Source organism: Sesamum indicum, linkage group LG3, assembly GCF_000512975.1.
Source record: "Sesamum indicum cultivar Zhongzhi No. 13 linkage group LG3, S_indicum_v1.0, whole genome shotgun sequence".
NCBI lineage: Eukaryota > Viridiplantae > Streptophyta > Magnoliopsida > Lamiales > Pedaliaceae > Sesamum > Sesamum indicum.
In genome coordinates, this window is record NC_026147.1 from 4,130,640 (window position 1) to 4,150,044 (window position 19,405).

Genomic DNA, 19,405 nt, shown 5'->3' on the forward strand with positions numbered 1-19,405 from the left:
CTCTCTCTCTCTCTCTCTCTCTCTCTCTCGACTTCTCATGACAGTACATCAAAATATGACAGTCACAGTAATATGGCCTTCAAGAAACTGACTGCTCTACACCTAAAGTAGTTTCTACCTATCCAATTTCTAATCTCATAATACATTGGGGTTGATGCTGTCCAGAAATTATGATAATTGGTTTTGAGTTTAGGATCTACAAATGCTGATTTTGACCTCACCAATTAGATTCTTGAAACATTTTTTTGGAAATTTTTATCATAATTCAAAGAAAATTGACTTTAATTTTTATCATTAAAGGCTGTTGGTTTGACAGACTGACTTACCTTGCATGGCCCATGTGAACTGGGACAACAGTGTGAATATGTTTTTTTCAATTGTCCATTGAATGTTCCTTCTTTAGGTTTTTGTTCTGGCTGAAATTTCAAAATTCTTGGTCTGGATAAGTGAGTGCTACAGCTTTGGATATGGATAAAGAGTGACAGGTGGATTTCAGATGACACTTTTTGGAGCCTGACATAAACTGAATACACATAGTACTTCAAATTTTACAGTTGTCAACTTGGGAAAGCCATAATGCTAAGGTCAATCAGTTGCTTCTTCTCGGTGAACGCATCATCAGCATCGATGTTGAAGGCAACATCTTTATCTGGGCTTTTAAAGGAGTGACTGAGAATCTTTCTCCAGGTGGTCACATTTCACTAGGAAACAAGTTTACTACAACCTGCATAATGCATCCGGATACTTATCTTGAGCAGGTACCCTCTTTTCACCATTAACATAGCGCGCATTCGAGCAGGAAATATGGTTATAACTAGCTGCATTAGTTTCCTGTAAAACTTCCTCTCACGAAATGTATTGTAACAGGTACTTCTTGGAAGTCAAGAAGGTTCTTTGCAACTATGGGACATTAGCACAATGAAAAAAGTTAACGATCTGCTGTTGTGTTTCTTCTCCAGCACTAGATGTTGTTGCTGTTGGCTGTTCTGATGGAAAGATTCATGTTCACAACATTCTTCGTGATATTGAGATTGTTAGTTTCTGTGACTGCATTATCTTTCAGCACAGATGGGCAGCCTCTTTTAGCGTCTGGTGGTTCATCTGGTGTCATAACTATATGGAATCTTGAGACAAAGAGATTTCACTCTGTCATTAAAGAGGCTCATGATTGCTCTGTAGTTTCTCTTCATTTTTTTGCGCGCGAGCCATCAGCAGACAACTCCATAAAAATGTGGATTTTTGACACTAGTGAGGGGGATCCTCCTCGTCTCCTACGTTTTAGAAGTGGGCATAGTGCTCCTCCTCTGTGTATCAGATTCTATGCCAATGGAAGACACATCCTTTCTGCTGGCCAGGATCGTGCCTTTTGGCTGTTCTCTGTTATACAGGATCAGCAGAGTAGAGAAAGTCAAGGAAGCAGAAATAAAACTTAAGCCCGTAATTGCATTTGATGTTGCTGAAATCAGGGAGCGCGATTGGTGCAATGTAGTTACATGCCACGTGGATACTGCCCAAGCTTATATGTCTGGAGGCTTCAAAATTTTGTGATCGGCGAGCACATTCTATCACCACACCCAGAGGATCCAACACCAGTTAAGGCCTGTGCGATCAGTGCATGTGGCAATTTTGCAGTATTAGGGACTGCAGGTGGTTGGATTGAGCGATTTAATCTTCAATCAGGAATTAGTCGAGGCAGTTACCTGGATATGTCAGAAAGAAAACCCTGTGCTCATGATGTAGAAGTGGTTGGTGTTGCTTGTGTCTCAACCAATACCATCATGATAAGTGCTGGTTCCTGTGGAGATGTAAAAGTTTGGGATTTTAAGGGACGTATCCAGATGGCAAATAGATTGTGCATTAGTCAAGATTGTATATCACCGGTACAATGGTCTTCTAGCTACTGTAGCAGATGATTTAGTTATTCGTTTGTTCGATGTTGTTGCACTAAGAATGGTTCGGAAATTTGAAGGTCATTCGGATCGTATAACAGACGTATGCTTTAGTGAGGATGGAAAATGGCTTTTGACATCCAGCATGGATGGGACTCTCAGAATTTGGGATGTAATCCTAGCTAGACAAATAGATACTGTACATGTTGATGTGTCTGTGACCGCATTGTCTCTATCACCAAATATGGATGTCTTAGCAACTACTCATGTGGACCAGAATGGGGTTTACCTGTGGTATAGCTGATTCCTGTGGGAGTGGCAGGGAAATTGTGAGTGTCAATTTGCCCACTGTCTCATCATCAGTGGAAAAATCTTTAGCTAACAGTTTTGAGGAGGCTAAGTAAACCCTGAAGAAGCCGAAGATGCTCATCACTTCCCAGTTTCAGATCAACAAATACCCGATCTTGTCACACTTTTTCCCTGTTGCCCAAAAGTCATTGGCAGAGCTTGATCAATTTGGATATTATAAAAGCCAGGAACAAGCCAGGCCATCCATCGGTTGATCGACGACGTGTCCGCGGAGGTCGATAGACTAGCTTGTTGCATTAAGAAAACACGTTGCATGAACTAATATATAGCTTGTTGGCCTGTGGGTAATAATAGTGGTAATAAAGAAGGGAAAGGTGGGTGGGAAAATGTAACTCAAATTGGGTCTGAACCAATTATGATTTACAACCAAACCTTGGGTAAGAATTTTCTATCAGCGTCGCTATCTTTCCGCTGGCAACCATGGCGTCCCAATAGTTCATCTGGATTCTACACTCAATCGAAGGTACAAGAAATTTTATCACGAATCGATCGAAATTGTATTATAATTATTATCTAACAAGAAGTTTGCCTGAGTTTCTTGAGGGAACAGAGAATTGTGGTGTTGATAGTCCTTTGCCTAGCTAATTATGTGTCGTGTTCTTATTTTATTCAGGAGCTAATGAACAGGCTGCAGCAGCTGAAAACAACAAGGTCTGGTTCTTGAATTTGCAATCTTGTTTGTTTCAGTCATTCTTATTGATGAACAGGCCAATATATTTTAAACATAATGTACTCTATGAATTCAATTATAATTATTTTCATAATTTATTATCGATATTGTTTATAAGTCTAATATAAATATATAACTAGACCAATAAATTATGTGTAGTATTTAGTAATCTAATGGATATTTCCTATATCATGACTGGTTATGTTACTATTAAATTAATATTAAACATAGTTTGACGATATTTAATTATTGTGGACACACTTCGTACCACTTTAAATTTACGAACGATTAATAAAAATATTAATGTCATTATTGTTATATATATAATTTCATATTTTTTTAGAGATAAATACATTTTACATCTCTTAAATATGCCACCTTCATCATCTACCCCTAATTAATTGAAGAAATCTTCACTTACCCTCCATCTTTATGATAAACTTTTAAATAAAATAAAAATCAACAAAATACCATTAAATATTAATAATATAATACATTCACTTTAATATTCTCTATAGTAAAATATATTAAACAATTTAACTTCGAATATTATTGACTTGCAATGTGAATAAATTAATAGGATTAGTCTGGTATAAGATCAATGGTAATACTTTTGAATTAAAATAAGTATATAATGTATTTGTGCATTAAAATTGATCTTACTGTATTGGTGCGCAAATGTCAAGTTTACATTATATATATTTCATTTCTTACTCTGATCCTAAGTCCAATACATTAGTCCTATCAATTGATAGCAAATATGTAGACCTAGACGCATTTTAATAGTTATTACTGTAATCATACCTAATGATTTTTTTTGGTATAGGTAGAGCTTATACCTTAAAATATCTCTGAGTAGGGGTGTAAACGACATTTTCTCTTTTCAATCAAAAATAAATATCGACAATAAAATGTAAAATGAAATAGTTGGTACAATGACAATATTATTTTGCTTTTTGACACTCATTCACCAGACATGTGCAGACGACATTGAAGACAAACAGGAGACCTCCCATAAGATTAATTGAGGTGGTGTGGGACAATAAGCGGCTAGGAACTACCAACTTGATACCTTTCTCCATCTATATAAAGTTGAAGAATCTCATTTTCATAGTGATCCGGGTTGAAATTAGCGATCTCCTGAGACGATCCCACATAGATAGTCCAACTCTTCCTAGATCAGGTTTTGGATTCCCTAAGAATAAAACACGAACCGTGAGCTCGTCGGGCACATCCCCGACAATGACCCTCCAACGCTCAAGTTAGGTTGATCGAGAGAAATGCATTTGATCTAAAAGTTCGAGCTCAATTAATGCACAACAGTTACCTCATTTATGGCGTATCGAGGTCTATTTATAGGGCACAGTTGGATATCAAGTATTGAGCCACGTGGCCTTATCCTACTGGCTCGTGTTCTGATCGAACGATTGTCATTGTTCGGGTCTTCAATCAGTCTGTGCGATCCGGGTTGGGTCCTTCGCGACCCGCCCGTTACAAAAGGCGCTGATCCTGATCGCGAAATGACCAAAATGCCATTAATGAAGGGTAATTTGGTCTTTTTGCAAGGGTTACATGTGTATACCCATCATTACTCCCCCCACTTTTGCAAAGTGCAAGACCGTTGCCTTTGAGGAAGTCGAATAGTCGCGTTCGTTGATCGGCTGTCCCAGCGGACACGTGGCGACATCTCGTCGGTTGATCTTCGGCGCGCATCCCCAAGCGGGCTGGCCTATAAATATGCCAACCATTCAAACTCTCATACCTGCCCCACATATAGACTTCGAGCGACCAGGACTCACGACTTCAAGTTCGCATTCGATCTGCAGCTTCCAGAACCATCCTGTTTTAAAGTACGATGTCTTCCAGCTCTAGCTCGAATTTTAAATCGCGACCTGGCTCGGGGTCTTCTGCGACTCACTTTGAGTCTGCGTCTGGGTCTACTTCTAGGTCTGTGTCTGGGTCTGCATCAGAGTCCGCGTCTAAGTCTGTGTCTGGGTCTTCTCATGGGTCGTTTTCTACCTCTTCCAAGAGGAACAAAAAATTTCCTATTTCAGAGCTCACTGACGAACATGCCGGCCCCTCGACCCTTGCCAGGACAAGCTCGCTAAAAACCCTTGGGAGGCTGTAGTCAGCAAAGTTATAACACCCATTCTCAAGATTAGGGAAAAATACCATATACCTTCTGATTTCGACATTATCCTTCCTGCCAGTTTCGATCGCATGCATCGTCCTCCCGAGGGTTTCAGTGCCTTTTCTATCAAACATCTCGATGCTGGACTGCGATTCCCCTTGGCTCCCCCTGTGGTCGCAATTTTGAATAAACTGGGGCTATGCCCTATGCAACTTTCCCCCAATTCTATTACTCATATTGTCCTTTTTGTTGTAATAATGCAATTCCTCGGTATAGAACCCAGTTTTGATAATTTTTGGAACTTGTACTCTTTCACCACCTCTAAACGTTCTGGGAGTAGAGATTTTTTCTATCTCTCGGCCAAGCCCGACTGTGGGTATTTGAGCGCCTTGAAGTCGAATGTAGGGCTCTGGCTAGATCGCTATATTTTCATTCGACCTCCTAGAAGTGTCTGGCCTTTTAAAAATGAATGGACCAAATATAAGCCTGTTCCAAAAACAAGTGGAGGGGGGCTGGAGGGCGATCAGATAAGGAGCTTAACATTTTATAAGTACGACCCCAAAAAGCTTCTTACTGAGAAGGTTTTGCAATTATCTGGGCTCTCTCCAGCATCCCTCCATATCGAAGAGTCTTTAGGTGAATTCTCTTTCCGGTTCTGTCTGTTTCGTTGTTGGTGTGCTCGCACGTACTAACTTTTCTATTTCTGCAGAGAATATAATCATGAGTTCGCGCAATGCTATGTGGAGGATCGCGGCCCAAAACAAAGTGAGGAAGGGGAAAGAGGCCGCCGGTTCTTCGGATCTTCCTCCTAATTCGCCCCCCAGTTCCTTCAAAGGCTCTCGTATCTGCGAGCCCCGCCGGCCAGCAACCCATCCTGGTCGAAAGTGAGGAGACGCCTTCCACTCCTGGAGGTCACCTTAGAATTGAACTTGGATGAGGCCAGTGGCGACCAAGGGGTCGAACAAGAAAGTCAAGGTCCTCCCTCTAGGGAGCGACCCAAAAAGAGGAAGCGGTCCTCACCAAAATGGGGTCATGGGCGTAAATCCAAGCCAGGGCCAAGTGATAAAGGCAAGGGGAAGGAGCCTGCCGAAACCTCCAACCCTCAATCCAAACTGCATAGCTCGAACATGTTGAGCAGGATGGCTAAGGAAGCCGCAGATAAGACTGGCGAGAACGAAGATCGGGGCAAATTTTTGAGGGTGGCCCAGCTCGCTACATGTTGGGAGGAGAGCCAGGCGGCTCTTCGAGGTAACCAGCCGCCTCCAAAATGGGATGACATGGCGAGCTCGGCTCTCTACGGCGAAGCAGGGAATGATACTTTTGCTCTCTATGATTCCTTCATTTCCGTTCGCGATCAAGGGTCGCTGGTGGCGAACAACCCCATTCGGCTCGAAGAGTTCGGGGCTCATTCATTGATCCAGGTATTCTATTGGCTGGCTGCCTGGCTCTTCATTCTACTCTCTCATTTGCTGTATTTGACCTCGCAGGCTATGACCTTCCTCCGAAGTCTCAGTCTGAAGTTTACCCACTATCGAAAGAGTTTCATTCAAACTAACCAAAAGCTGCAGAATCTCAAGGCTCAACTGACGGAGCGAGACGAGGCGGACCTCAAGCACACGGATAGCATGCTGGTCCTTGGCGAGAAAGTGCAGAAATTAGAAGCCGAGCTCGACGCTGCCAGGAAAGAGAAAGAGATTCTTCTCTCTGAGAAGGAGGTGGCTCTGGCGAAGGCCAAGAAGGAGGCGTTCCAGGTTGGGCGCGAGGTCGGTCTCATTGAAGGCCACAAGCACGAAGTGGAAGAAGGCCAAGCTGGTCGCATTCCAATCGAAGAATATCAGCGAGGCTTGGCCAACTCTAGGATGTCCGCGGTTCGTGATTTTTTGAAGACAGATACTTTCACGACCGCTCTTGAGATCAAGTCTGCGGACTCGTTCGCCAAGGGTTATGAGACCTGCCAGTCTCAGATCGAAAAGCTTGGCGGATTTCATGAGTCTTTTGACCGCAGTAATCTGGACATCTCACTTGATGGCGGCCTCCAGCCCTTGCCTGCCGACCCTGAGCTGAAGGATGATGAGTTCATGGCCTTGAGAGACGAGCTGGAAGCGGAAGCCGATGCATGACTAGTCCCGGTCTTCTGATTTTTGTAATAGGATTCTGACCTGACCAATTCTTGAATTGTAAATCCTATAGATCGTTTTCTTGATGTAACTCTTGAGAATAGAACATCGGGGCGTAAGTTTTTGATTGCCCTTGTAAATGACACTCAATCAGTGGAAAGATTTGACAACTAGCAGTTTGTATACTTTGCTCCTTTTATTTGCTGATTGCATGTCTCTTTGATCGCGTGAAACTTATCTTCTTTTGATCGTTCTTTCAGTCGGTGTGTGAAGTACATCTTTTTTAGATTGCACATTCAGGGTGCGTCCTTTTCAGATCTCACAGTTGGACGCGTCCCCCTCAGTTCGCACTTTAGTGGGAGGCGTCTTTTTCAGATCGCATGGTTGGACGCGTCTTTTTCAGTTCGCGTTTTGGTTGGATGCATCTTTTTCAGATCGCGTTTTGGTTGGATGTGTCTTTTTCAGATCGTATGATTGGACGCGTCTTTTTCAGTTCGCGTTTTGGTTGGCTGCGTCTTTTTCAGATCGCATGGTTGGATGCGTCTTTTTCAGTTCGCGTTTTGGTTGGATGCGTCTTTTTCAGATCGCATGATTGGACGCGTCTTTTTCAGTTTGCGTTTAACACTTGGAAGATTTAAATAGCAGATGATGATAAAGACATGGAAAGGTGTATACTCAAAGCTAGGCATACAAATGTATACAGTTTTATAAATTACTTCGGGTAAATTACAACGGATACAAGTTTTTGAATAATTGATATATGCAGTAATAATAATGCCCAATACTCGAGACACGATCTTCCCTTTACATAGTTGGTGGCCCTTCACAGGCCCTCGAATGCGATCTCTTCGTTGGTCTTTCATACGCACCAGGATGCGACCTCTTCATTGTTGATGGCCTTTCACAGGCTCCTAAATGTGACTTCTTTGTTGATGGCCTTTCACAGGCTCCAGGATGCTACCTCTTCATTGTTGATGGCCTTTCACAGGCTCCTAAATGCGACTTCTTTGTTGATGGCCTTTCACAGGCTCTAGGATGCGATCTCTTCATTGTTGATGGCCTTTCACAGGCTCCTAAATGCGACTTCTCTGTTGATGGCCTTTCACAGGCTCCATACCTCGATCTCTTCATTGATGGCCTTTCACAGGCTCCAGAATTCGACCTCTTTGTTCACGCGTAGAACTTCTTCAGGTTCTGTATGTTCCATGGGCGCGGCAAGTCTCGACCCTACATGTCTTGCAGCCTGTATGTGCCCTTCTTTTTTATATCGGTTACCTTGTATGGTCCCTCCCATGGCGGCTCTAACTTTCCTACTTGCTTGGAGGCTTCTGCTTTTTTCAACACGAGATCTCCTATCTGCAGTTGGCGTGGTCGAACCTTGCGATCATGGCTCTTCATCATCAATCCCTTATGGTGCAGAATCCGGGCATACGCGACCTCTCTTTTCTTCAATTACTGTGAGATCGAAGTTTCGCTCATCTCGATTGGCCTCGGGCTCGTATTACATGATCCTATGGGACTCCTCCCCAATTTCTGCTGGAATGATAGCTTCTGTCCCGTATACTAGGCAGAAAGGGGTCTCGCCCGTGGCAGTTCGCGGAGTTGTGCGATAAGCCCACAGAACTCCAAGCAGTTCGTCAACCCACGAACCCTTGTTCTCAAGGCGCGTCTTCAGATGTTGCAAGATCGTCCGGTTAGTCACCTCGGTTTGTCCGTTCGCTTGTAGGTTTGCGACTGCCGTGAAATGTTGTGCGATCTTCAGTTCCTTGCAGCACTCTGCAATCTTTCTTCTCTGAAACTGAGTTCCATTATCGGATATCAGTATTTTGGGTATCCCGAACCTGCAAATGATGTTTTTCTAGATGAAGTTGATAACTTCCTTCTCAAAGATTTTTGCCACAACCTCCGCTTCGACCCATTTGGAGAAATATTCGACCGCCACAATGATGAATTTTTTCTGAGCTTGGGCAGGTGGGAAAGGTCCTACAATGTCAATTCTCCACTGATCGAATGGACATGCTATTCTGATTGGCTCCATTAGGGTCGCAGGCTAGTGTATCAAGGAAGCGTACTTCTGATAGCTCTCGCATTTTCTCACCAGGTTCTTGGAATCTTCGACCAAGGTGGGCCAGAAATACCCTTTTCGCATGATTTTCTGTGCCAGCGATCTTGCGCCTGAGTGATTTCCGCAACTCCCTTCGTGGATTTCTTGCATCACATAAAGGGCTCTCTCCTCGTCTAAACATTTCAAGAGGGGCCCATCCACCGTTCGCTTGTAAAGCTAGTCGGCTAGCAGAGTAAATCGAGTAGCTCGAAATTTGACCCTCTTCGCAGCAATGGGGTCAATGGGCAGGGTACCGTCCTCAAGATACTTCACGATTTCGTCCTTCCATGACCCCGTCTCTGTGACCATCTGGACCTCTATTCCCTTCGAGAGGGCCGATCGCTCGCGCACTAGAGCTGTGATTTTGCGATCTCGAATTCCATCCATTGCAGCTCCAAATTTTGATAAGGCATCTGCCTTGTCGTTCTCAACCCTGGGGACCTGCAAAATGGAGCATTTCTCGAATTTACCCATTAGTCGTTGAACGATCTCTTTGTACTGGGTCATTGTCCTCTCTTTTGTTTCATATGTTCCTTCGATCTGCAGAGCAATCAATTGGGAGTCTTTAAGAACCTCCAGATCCCGGGCACCAGCTTCATGTGCGAGCTCCAGACTCAGTACCAGTGCCTCATACTCCGCCTCATTGTTCGTCACTGGGAATGATAAGCGAGCCGCGACTTTGATCTCTATCCCCTTTGGTCCTTGGATTAGTATGCCTGCTCCTCCATTATTGGCGTTGGAGGATCCGTCCACATGTAGCATCCATTTCAGGCAAGGCTGTTCGGCCGCTTTTGGCTCCTTTTTGTCGCCGGACAACTCCATCACAAAATCTGCTAGCACTTGTGCTTTCTGGGCTGTTCGAGGTTGATATTCAATTTTGTACTGCCACAATTCGACCGCCCATTTGATCAACCTTCCGGAGGCTTCGGGTCGCGACATCACGTGCTTGAGAGGTTGGTTCGTTAATACCACCACCTTGTGCGATTGGAAATATGGTCGCAGTTTTCGAGTTGTCACTACTAAGGCAAGGGCAAGTTTCTCCATTTCTGAATATCGTGATTCTGCCCCCTGGAGCATCTTGCTTACATAGTAAACTGGGTTTTGACTTTTTTCCTCTTCCTTCACCAGCACAACTGCATTCTCGGATATCGCCAGATACAAAAACAACACCTCTCCATCCTTAGGGTTTGCGAGCAAGGGGGTTTGGTAAGATATTCTTTTAATTCATATAGAGCCTGGTCACATTTTGTGGTCCACGTAAAGTTTTTTGCTTTCCTCAGGACCTTAAAGAACGACAAGCTTCTATCGGCTGACCGAGAAATGAACCTGCTCAGTGATGCGATCTTGCCTGTAAGTTTCTGGACTTCCTTGATCGAAGTTGGCGACCTCAACTTCATTATGGCTTGGATTTTTTCTGGGTTAGCTTCGATTCCTCGTTCACTGACCATGTATCCCCGAAATTTTCCTCCTCTCACGCTGAAGGTGCACTTGTCCGGGTTCAGTTTCATGCTGTATGTTCTCATAATGTTGAAGGCTTGTGCGAGGTCCCCGATATGGTCCTGCGACCTCTTGCTCTTGACCAACATGTCATCAACGTATACTTCCATGGTCTTTCCCAGCAAGTCACCGAACATCTTATTGACCAACCGTTGGTAGGTCGCCCCCGCATTCTTTAGTCCGAATGACATCATGTTGTAGTAATAAATCCCCTTCTCAGTAACAAAGGAGGTTTTGTCTCTATCCTCTTCAGCCATTCGAATCTGGTAATATCCTTGATAAGCGTCCATCATTGAGAAGATTTCGAAACCTGTGGTCGAGTCTACCATCATGTCGATCCGGGGTAGCGGGTACGGGTCTTTTGGGCAAGCTTTGTTCAAATCTGTAAAATCCACACACATGCGCCACTTCCCAGAGGATTTTGGGACCAAGCCAATCGATATATTGGACCTCTGATACGTACCTGGCTTTAAGCAGCTTTTCGACCTCCTGTCTGATGATTTCGTTCTTATCGCTGCCAAACGACCTCTTCCTCTGTTGTACTGGTCGAGCCATCGGGTCGACATTCAGTCGGTGTACAATGACCTCCGAATTGACCCCTGTGAAGTCTGACGGGCTCCATGCAAACATATCAGCATTTTTCCTCAGAAATTCGATCATGGCCATCTCTCCATCTTTCATGCTGGACCCTATTCAGGTCGTTTTACTGGGCTCTTCGGGCGCGAGCTGGATCGCCTTGTATTCTTCACTGGGCTTCAGGTGCTCGGCCTCGTACGGTCGGGGTTCTGCGTCCTTTCTAGTTTTTTGCTTCTTCGGCTTCGGTTCCCCTTTCATTTATATATTGTAACACTTCCGAGCTTTCTTCTGGTCACACGACACTTCTCCAATCCCGTATTCAGTGGGGAACTTCATCTTCATGTGGTATGTGGAAATGACCGCTCGAAAAGAGTTCAGCCCTGGCCGACCTAAGATGACGTTGTATGTGAACGAGGTATCCACTACCAGAAATTTGACCATCAAAGTCTTCCTTTTCGGTTCTTCTCCCATGGACACTGGTAGCTCGACCGTTCCCAGTGACGCCACTTCGCTTCCTCCAAAGCCCACTAACGGGGTTTTTACTAGTTCGAGCCTTGCGTTCTCTAGCCCCATCTTGTCCACCACGCTCTTGAAAATGATGTCCGCTGAACTGCCACTATCGATTAGCACCTTGTGAACAGTGAAATTCGCGATATCTAGCTTAACTACCATCGGGTCGTTCTGAACCCCGCCCTCCCTTAATCTGTCAGAACTATCAAACGAGATGGCTTCTTCATCCTCCACTTTAAGCTCTTTCCCGGCTCGATTCCACAGTTCGAGCGCACCTTTTTCTTGTTCGACCTGAATCTCCAGAGCTCGGCCCTCCTGCGATCGTGTATATCACTCCCTTTGTGGGCGCATCATTCCCACCGGCTGGGGCCCTATCAGTTCTTGAGGGACCTGGATTCCGATCTCGATCTCGGCTTCTGGATCTGCTTCTCTTTCCTTCCCCACTGATCTTGCAATTCGGGGGGACGCGATCTCGGAAATATCCTTGCCGGACTAGCCTCTCGATTTCATCTTTTAACTGAAAACACTTTTCGGTGTTGTGACCCCTCTCCTGATGAAACCTGCAATACTTGTTAGAGAATTTTTTGGAGGGAGTATATCTCGTTTGTCTCGGCCATTTCAAAACATTGGCATTTTCCACCATCATAAGAGCCTTTTCACGCGACATGGCCAACGGAGTGTAGTTGTGGTATTTCGGGATGTACTTGGGCTCCTTCTGTTTCTCAATTTTTGGCTTGCTGCCACCCCCTTCTCTACTCTCATGAGGTCGCCTAGGTGCGTAATCGCGCTCTCTGCGTTCGGAGTCTTTCATTGCGTTCATCTCCTCTTTAACAATGTACTTCTGCGCCAACGCCATCAGTTGTTCGACATCGCTGGGCGGATCGCGTGCGAGAGTAGATGTGAAAGGACCCTTCCGTAGTCCATGGATGAGGATGCTCACAAGCATATGGATCCTCAATTCTTGCACTTCTAGAGTTTCGTTGTTAAACCTGCCCATGAAGTTCTCCAAGGCCTCATCTTCTCTTTGCCGGATATTGAATAAGTGAGTCGCTGATCTCTTCTGTTTTTCCTTACTAGCGAAGTGAAAATTGAACTTCTGCACCATCTGATCGTAAGACTCGATACTCCCTCGGGGCAAGTTCGTAAACCATTCTTGAGCCTTCCCCGTGAGTGAAGTCGCGAATAACTTCGCCATGATCGGAGCTGGCTGCCCGTACAGATTCATCACCATTTCAAATGCGGCCACATGTTCTTGCGGATCTTTCATTCCATCATATCTCCTTAAGTCGGGCACTCTGAAACCCGGCTCAACTGTCTGAATGAGGATGTCATTGCAGAAGGGAGAATTCTTGTTCTGTGAAACGATCTCTCCTCGTTTTTTCAGCTCGTCAATTTATTTGTTCAAACTATGTATCTGTTTACCCACACTTTCGACCTCAGCTCGGGATATTATGGTCTCTCTTCTTTTTGTGCGAACGTGGCTGCTGGAACCAGCATCAGATGAGGCGGGTTGCTTGCTGCGATGCTCCTGTCCGTCTTGTACTCTTGACTCTCTCTGTGGTTCAATATTCTCGAACAGCTGCCTTCTCCCAGTTTCCTTAACCAGTGGAGTCGCGGTTCTTCTTTCATACTCCACGATTACCTTCCGGCTTGCTTCTTCTATCATTTTCTGCAGTTCGACCTGCGTTAACTGAATGGTCGCTCCTCCTTTTCTTGGTGTGTCTTCTTCCCCGGCGTTCCTTCTCGATGAACCTTCCCATGATGTGATTCTCAGACGTTCCCACAGACGGCGCCAACTGATCCGGGTCGAAATTAGCAATCTCCTGAGACGATCCCACGTAGATAGTCCAACTCTTCCTAAATCAGGTTTTGGGTTCCCTGAGAATAAAACACGAACCGTGAGCTCGTCGGGCACGTCCCCGACAATGACCCTCCAACACTCAAGTTAGGTTGATCGAGAGAAATGTATTCGATCTAAGAGTTCGAGCTCAATTAATGCACAGCAGTTACCTCATTTATGGCGTATCGGGGTCTCTTTATAGGGCATAGTTGGATATCAAGTATTGGGCCACGTGGCCTTAGCCTACTGGCTCGTGTTCTGATCGAACGATTATCATTGTCCGGGTCTTCAATCAATCTGTGCGATCTGGGTCGGGTCCTTCGCGATCCGCCCGTTACAAAAGGCGCGGATTCTGATCGCGAAATGACCAAAATGCCATTAATGAAGGGTAGTTCGGTCTTTTTGCAAGGGTTACATATGTATACCCATCACATAGCTATATTGTTCCTCCACTATTTGCTTTGCCAAATCGATGACAGAATCAATACAAAATTCCAAATAAATGGAATGGAGTGTGGTATATCTCCAAGAATTGTAGAGATCTCCTCCAAATGCGGCATGTGCTCTAGGAAGAGGATCTCAAGATTAGGAAAGTGGATATTGTGTGCCCTCCATCGCTTCAGTTTATAATTGTGAGAAATTCTCAAGAATTTGAGTCGAGGAAAGTCGCTACTTGATTTCATTCGTGCTCCTCGAAGAGATTAGCTCTCAATACAAGGAACCAACACTCATCATCTTTTTTCAAGAAATATTGAAATTCAAGTGCAACTTCTTAAGTGAAGTCGGGAGGGCGAGATTCTCCAATGGAAGACTGTAAGCTATGATAGAAAGTGATTAGAGTTTTTCTAGACGGACAAGATTGTAGAATCTATAGTACGTCCATTCCATTTCGTTCTCTTCATCATAGTAAATACCTAGTTTCTTCAGATTTGGTATTTTTCTTAGGACATCCTCTGTACACCTGAAGTTTCTCAAATGAACAAGCGTATGTAGGTCTTCCATAATAACGAAATTTTGAGTAGCCACTTCCTCAGGCCAAACAAAATCACAATATAAAATACGACATTCCCTAAGCTGTGGCATAACCCACATTATATATGGTAGAATTTTACTTCTGACATAGACATAAGAGGTAAGATTAAAAGTCATTTGATTCCGGAGTAAAGCTATTATAGATGGAGACGAAAACTCGTAATCAGTCAACATCTCAAGATCCCGCAAGCTAGTAGGGTACAGAGTTTCTTGTTCAGCAGAATGCCCCAACTTATCCACTAATCTTGCCCTCACTACTCTTGCTTTGTTAAGACTCGGATACTTATTTTTGCAGGTGTTGTAGACCAAAACACTTGCAAGAGATGTCAGTTGTGAGGCATCATGCACTTCATTTAGATCTATCCTTTGGAGTTGGGTCCAATTGCGACATATGAAGCACTCGTCCCCCTTCATACCGTTAGCAATAACACGTTGCACTTTTGGGGAATAAATGAAATGTTCTTTTTTCATATTCTCTCAAACGTAAATCTCTCAGAAGATCATGATTCCACATTGTTTTATTTTCCCACCAAACCCAAATTCAAAAATCAGAAATAGATTTCTATCAATAAGGTCTCTTAAATATTTCTTTGCTATCTCTCTCAAGCTTTTACCTCTTATTGGTTTTAGAAATCCTTCAGCAATCCATAATCTGGTTAGCTCCGAAATACGGATCTTAGAATCTTCCGTAAAAACACTCATATAGAGAAAACATGGTTTAAGATGAACGGGCAAATTGTTATAGCTCAAAGACAATATCTTTAGACACCCCTCATAATCTTTTGAATTACGGAAAGTGCTTATATTTTTTGCGACAGACTCCCAATATTCCTGTGTCATGTTGGAGTTTGCAAGCAGCCCGACGAGTACAACAATTGTTAGTCCATTGCAACTCTTTGCAATGTTGTTCTTACCAATTTCCTCCAATTCCGGATATGGACAATCTTTTTGTGCAAAGGTTTCTTGACAAAACAAATTCCAACTTTTTTCCTCATTTAGAAAATCTAACGAATAAGATTCCTGAGAGCCTAAAGAAATCGCCAAGCTTGACTCCCTAGTAGTCAGCATAACTCGACTTCCTTTTCCGTTATTTGGAAAGAACAACTTTAAATCATTCCAAGCCTCTACACTCTATATATCATCCATAACTATTAAATATCTTTCCCCGAATAAACTTTGGTGCAATAGTTGTCCTAATTCAACTGTAGTTTGACTAGTCTCTTCCTTTTTTCCATTGTGAAGAAGGGATGAAAGAATTTCCGCTACACTATATTCTTGAGATATTGTAAGCCAAATTCGTTTAGGAAAGTAGTGCATAGTATATGAATGATCAAAAGCATTTTGAGCTAAAGTAGTCTTACCAATCCCTCCCATCCCTACAATGGAGAGGATCTGGAGCGCAGGTTCATCTCTGATGAGCTTATCCACGATTCGTTCCAAGTGTTCATCAAATCCCACCAAAGCAGTCTTCTTGCCACTCACTTTTGGTGATTTGACAGGCACAGACACTATGCACTGCTCTTCTTGGGCGTCGACTGCCCATTCTTCTTTCACCATCTTCGTCAAGTCTTTTGTGAGGGAATCCAACTTTCCAGTTACTTTGTCTATATCTTGAGAGAAAGATGAGAGGGCTGCTATACAGTGACTTTCTTCCTCAGATACAAAGCGAAGCTGATCCACTACATGGCGGTCAACAACTTCTTCTGCTTCTGCAGCAGCATCAGCAATTTGCCTCCCCACAACTCCAATTTCTTCTCTTATTCTTCGGGAATCAGCTTCGAGAAAGTCTAGCAAGAACTGAACAGTCTCCTGCAAGCTCTTAATTCGATTTGTGTCGACATGAAGCTGACGGAGACGAGCAGGATGCTGGAGATTGTTAAGGACGTGTAAGAGGGAACGCAAAGTTGCATAAGCTGCTACTGCCATCTCTCTGATGATGCTTTTGAGTTTGAGGTTTTTTTTTTTTTGAATAACCTTAAGATTCAATTACAATGTAGGTGGACTGGATCAAGAATTGAAGATTAATAACTCGTCTTTGGTCAATTATTACACATTAATACCATGTACGTAAATTTATTTAATATTCAACACAGCTTAAGAATAATATTAGCTTAATCACATAATTTAGTGTAGCAAGAATTTGATTAGTTGTGTGTGAATCTTTTGACTTACTCTTTCACACGTTACCTATCCAATATCTATAAATTTGAAAGGAACTCCCCATATACATATATATATATATATACACACACACACAAATTATAATTAGTTGAAGACTAATTAATTTAAAAGCTTATTTTGGAACATGCAATTCTATTTTCACACACACTAATCATCCACAATATTGCATTTTAAAATAATTGCATTTTCAAGAATTGCTTTAGGACTTAATTAATTTGTAAGTCTATGCGTTAGTCATGAGGTTTGGTTCCGTGGGTCGAGATATTAAATTTAATATTTTATTTGATTTATTTTCATCTAATAAATAAATATTTGCATCAATCAAAATTATTAAATTTATTGATATTAATAAAAAAATTATTAAAACAAAATCTATATTTACTTTCAATTGAATTATTACTGATTTATTATAGGTCAAATAAATTTTCTTATGATCAAATTAGCCCATACATCTTCATGTGTTAATACATGTGAGAATATATATTTTAATCATTATAAGAGTATTTTAATTGATCCTACAAAACAATTTGGAACTTATAAATTATTCTAAGATGATCCTACAAAATAAATTACAGTTGGAGTTCTACTGAGATGAGCTTGCGAGACCTCAAATTCAATAGAAATCCCCTTTCTTGCCTAATTTTCTTTATTTTTTATTTTTTTATATTATCCCTCATAATGTTACCAAATTAGAAAACGTCTTAATTTTCCCTCCAACGATTTTGTATCGCTTTTCTCTAACCTTACAAAAATACCATTATAAATCCAGTATTTTTTTACATTGATCTTATAAAAATTACTAGATTAATATTCGAATATTCATAATAACACTTTGGTCACAAGAATAAATAAAATAAATATTAAATGACAATAATTTTAATTTTTATCAAAACTATAAAATTCATAATTATGATAAAATAAATTTTTTATCACTAGATATTTTTATTTAGTGGAAAAATTAATTAAAATCCTCACTTGATTTGATTTAATCGTGGATGATGAGTTCATTATTGTGTATTGCTTTTTGTCACATCGTGCAAGGCAATTGCTACTATTTTTTATTTTCAAAGTCTATTTTTTATTTTCAATTATGAGTGTAATGTGTATATTCTTTTTGTACTGATGTATTGTAAAAGTCGACTAAAATAAATTAAGAAATATATATGATGTTTACATGCATAAAAATTTCAACGATATTATGAATTAGTAATTTATTATATAGTAATAATTCTAATTTCAGAATTACTAGAAACAAAAATTATTTAGTATTACTATTCTTAACACGTCAATTTCACATACAAATCCTATATGTGAAAATTTAATTTTTATAAATGGGTGCGCGAAAATCAAATTCGAATTTAAAATCTTATGTTTTGATTAATTTTGATAATGTGTCAAAAAACCCATTGTTTAAAAACTTATATTATTAAAAAAAATAATTTATATTAATTTCTTAATCATAGTTAATTTTTACGATTAAAAATGAATACTTATAAAAAATATCAAATAGAACATTTTGTTGATTGGTTTTTTTTTTCATCTGCTATATAGATGCTTATCTGAAAAAAAAACGTTAAATGACATATTATATATAAAATTATAAATTATAAAAATAAAATTATTATTTTCATATAATATAAATTTAAATAAAAAGCTAAAATCTTTTCATTCTAATTTTGAATTATATTTTATTGAATATTGATGGATTTCAAATGTAATTATTTGAAAAAAAATTTAACTTGTAATAAGTCAATCGAAGGTAAATAACAATTTTCATTTAGCTTTTGTATTGATATCAATAAATTTTAGTGAATTTTTATTTAACGAAGGGACCTATTTGTTATATAAATATAAATCTTAAACAAACTAAATTTAATTTTTCAAAAGAGAAGCGTAATTATCCCTGTACACAATACTTATTAATCATCCATTATTATCTATTCATCGGTTAGATAGCGTTTGCGTATATTATATTTTTATTGTTATTTGATAGGTCATGCGAGAGAGTTGACATAATATGGATGGAGTCAACCGACCCGTTCTATTTGTAGATCAAAATCAAACTTAAATTTATCCAAAAGACAAACAGTATAATTTATACGGTGCGGTGTGGTGCGTTGCATAGCAACATATATGTGTGTCATCATATCACATGAATTGACTATTAGAAAATTATAAATATTTTGTGGGGGAGGTGGTACTCAAATCAACATAAAAAAATATTTCAAAAATGATAGACAAATTACAAAACAATAATCGACCTACCAATAAAATCATGTATTAACCATACAATTAATAAAGATTTCAAATATAGGGTTATAAAGATTTTATATCACTAGTTCTTACCAATAATGATTTTTATAATATAATAATTATTATCAAAACTATAAAAATGATAATTATGATAAAATAATTTGTTTTATCAGTAAATATTTTTATTTAGTGGCAAAATTAATTAATATCCTCACTTGAATTTATTTTATCGTAAA

The 19,405-nt window shown here is 40.9% G+C and overlaps 1 protein-coding gene and 1 pseudogene across 1 annotated transcript; both read left to right on the forward strand.

Moving 5' to 3' along the window:
- On the forward strand, positions 531-2,923 carry LOC105157409 (annotated as a pseudogene).
- On the forward strand, positions 2,731-7,540 carry LOC110011682. The gene is made up of 2 exons (XM_020692303.1): positions 2,731-2,909; positions 5,769-7,540. The coding sequence occupies exon 2, from the start codon at positions 6,187-6,189 to the stop codon at positions 7,177-7,179; it is 993 nt and encodes a 330-aa protein (XP_020547962.1). The 5' UTR covers positions 2,731-2,909; positions 5,769-6,186; the 3' UTR covers positions 7,180-7,540.

Coding starts and splice junctions, on each gene's coding strand:
- LOC110011682 (XM_020692303.1), top strand. CDS start 6,187: ATGTTGAGCAGGATGGCTAAGGAAGCCGCAGATAAGACTGGCGAGAAC.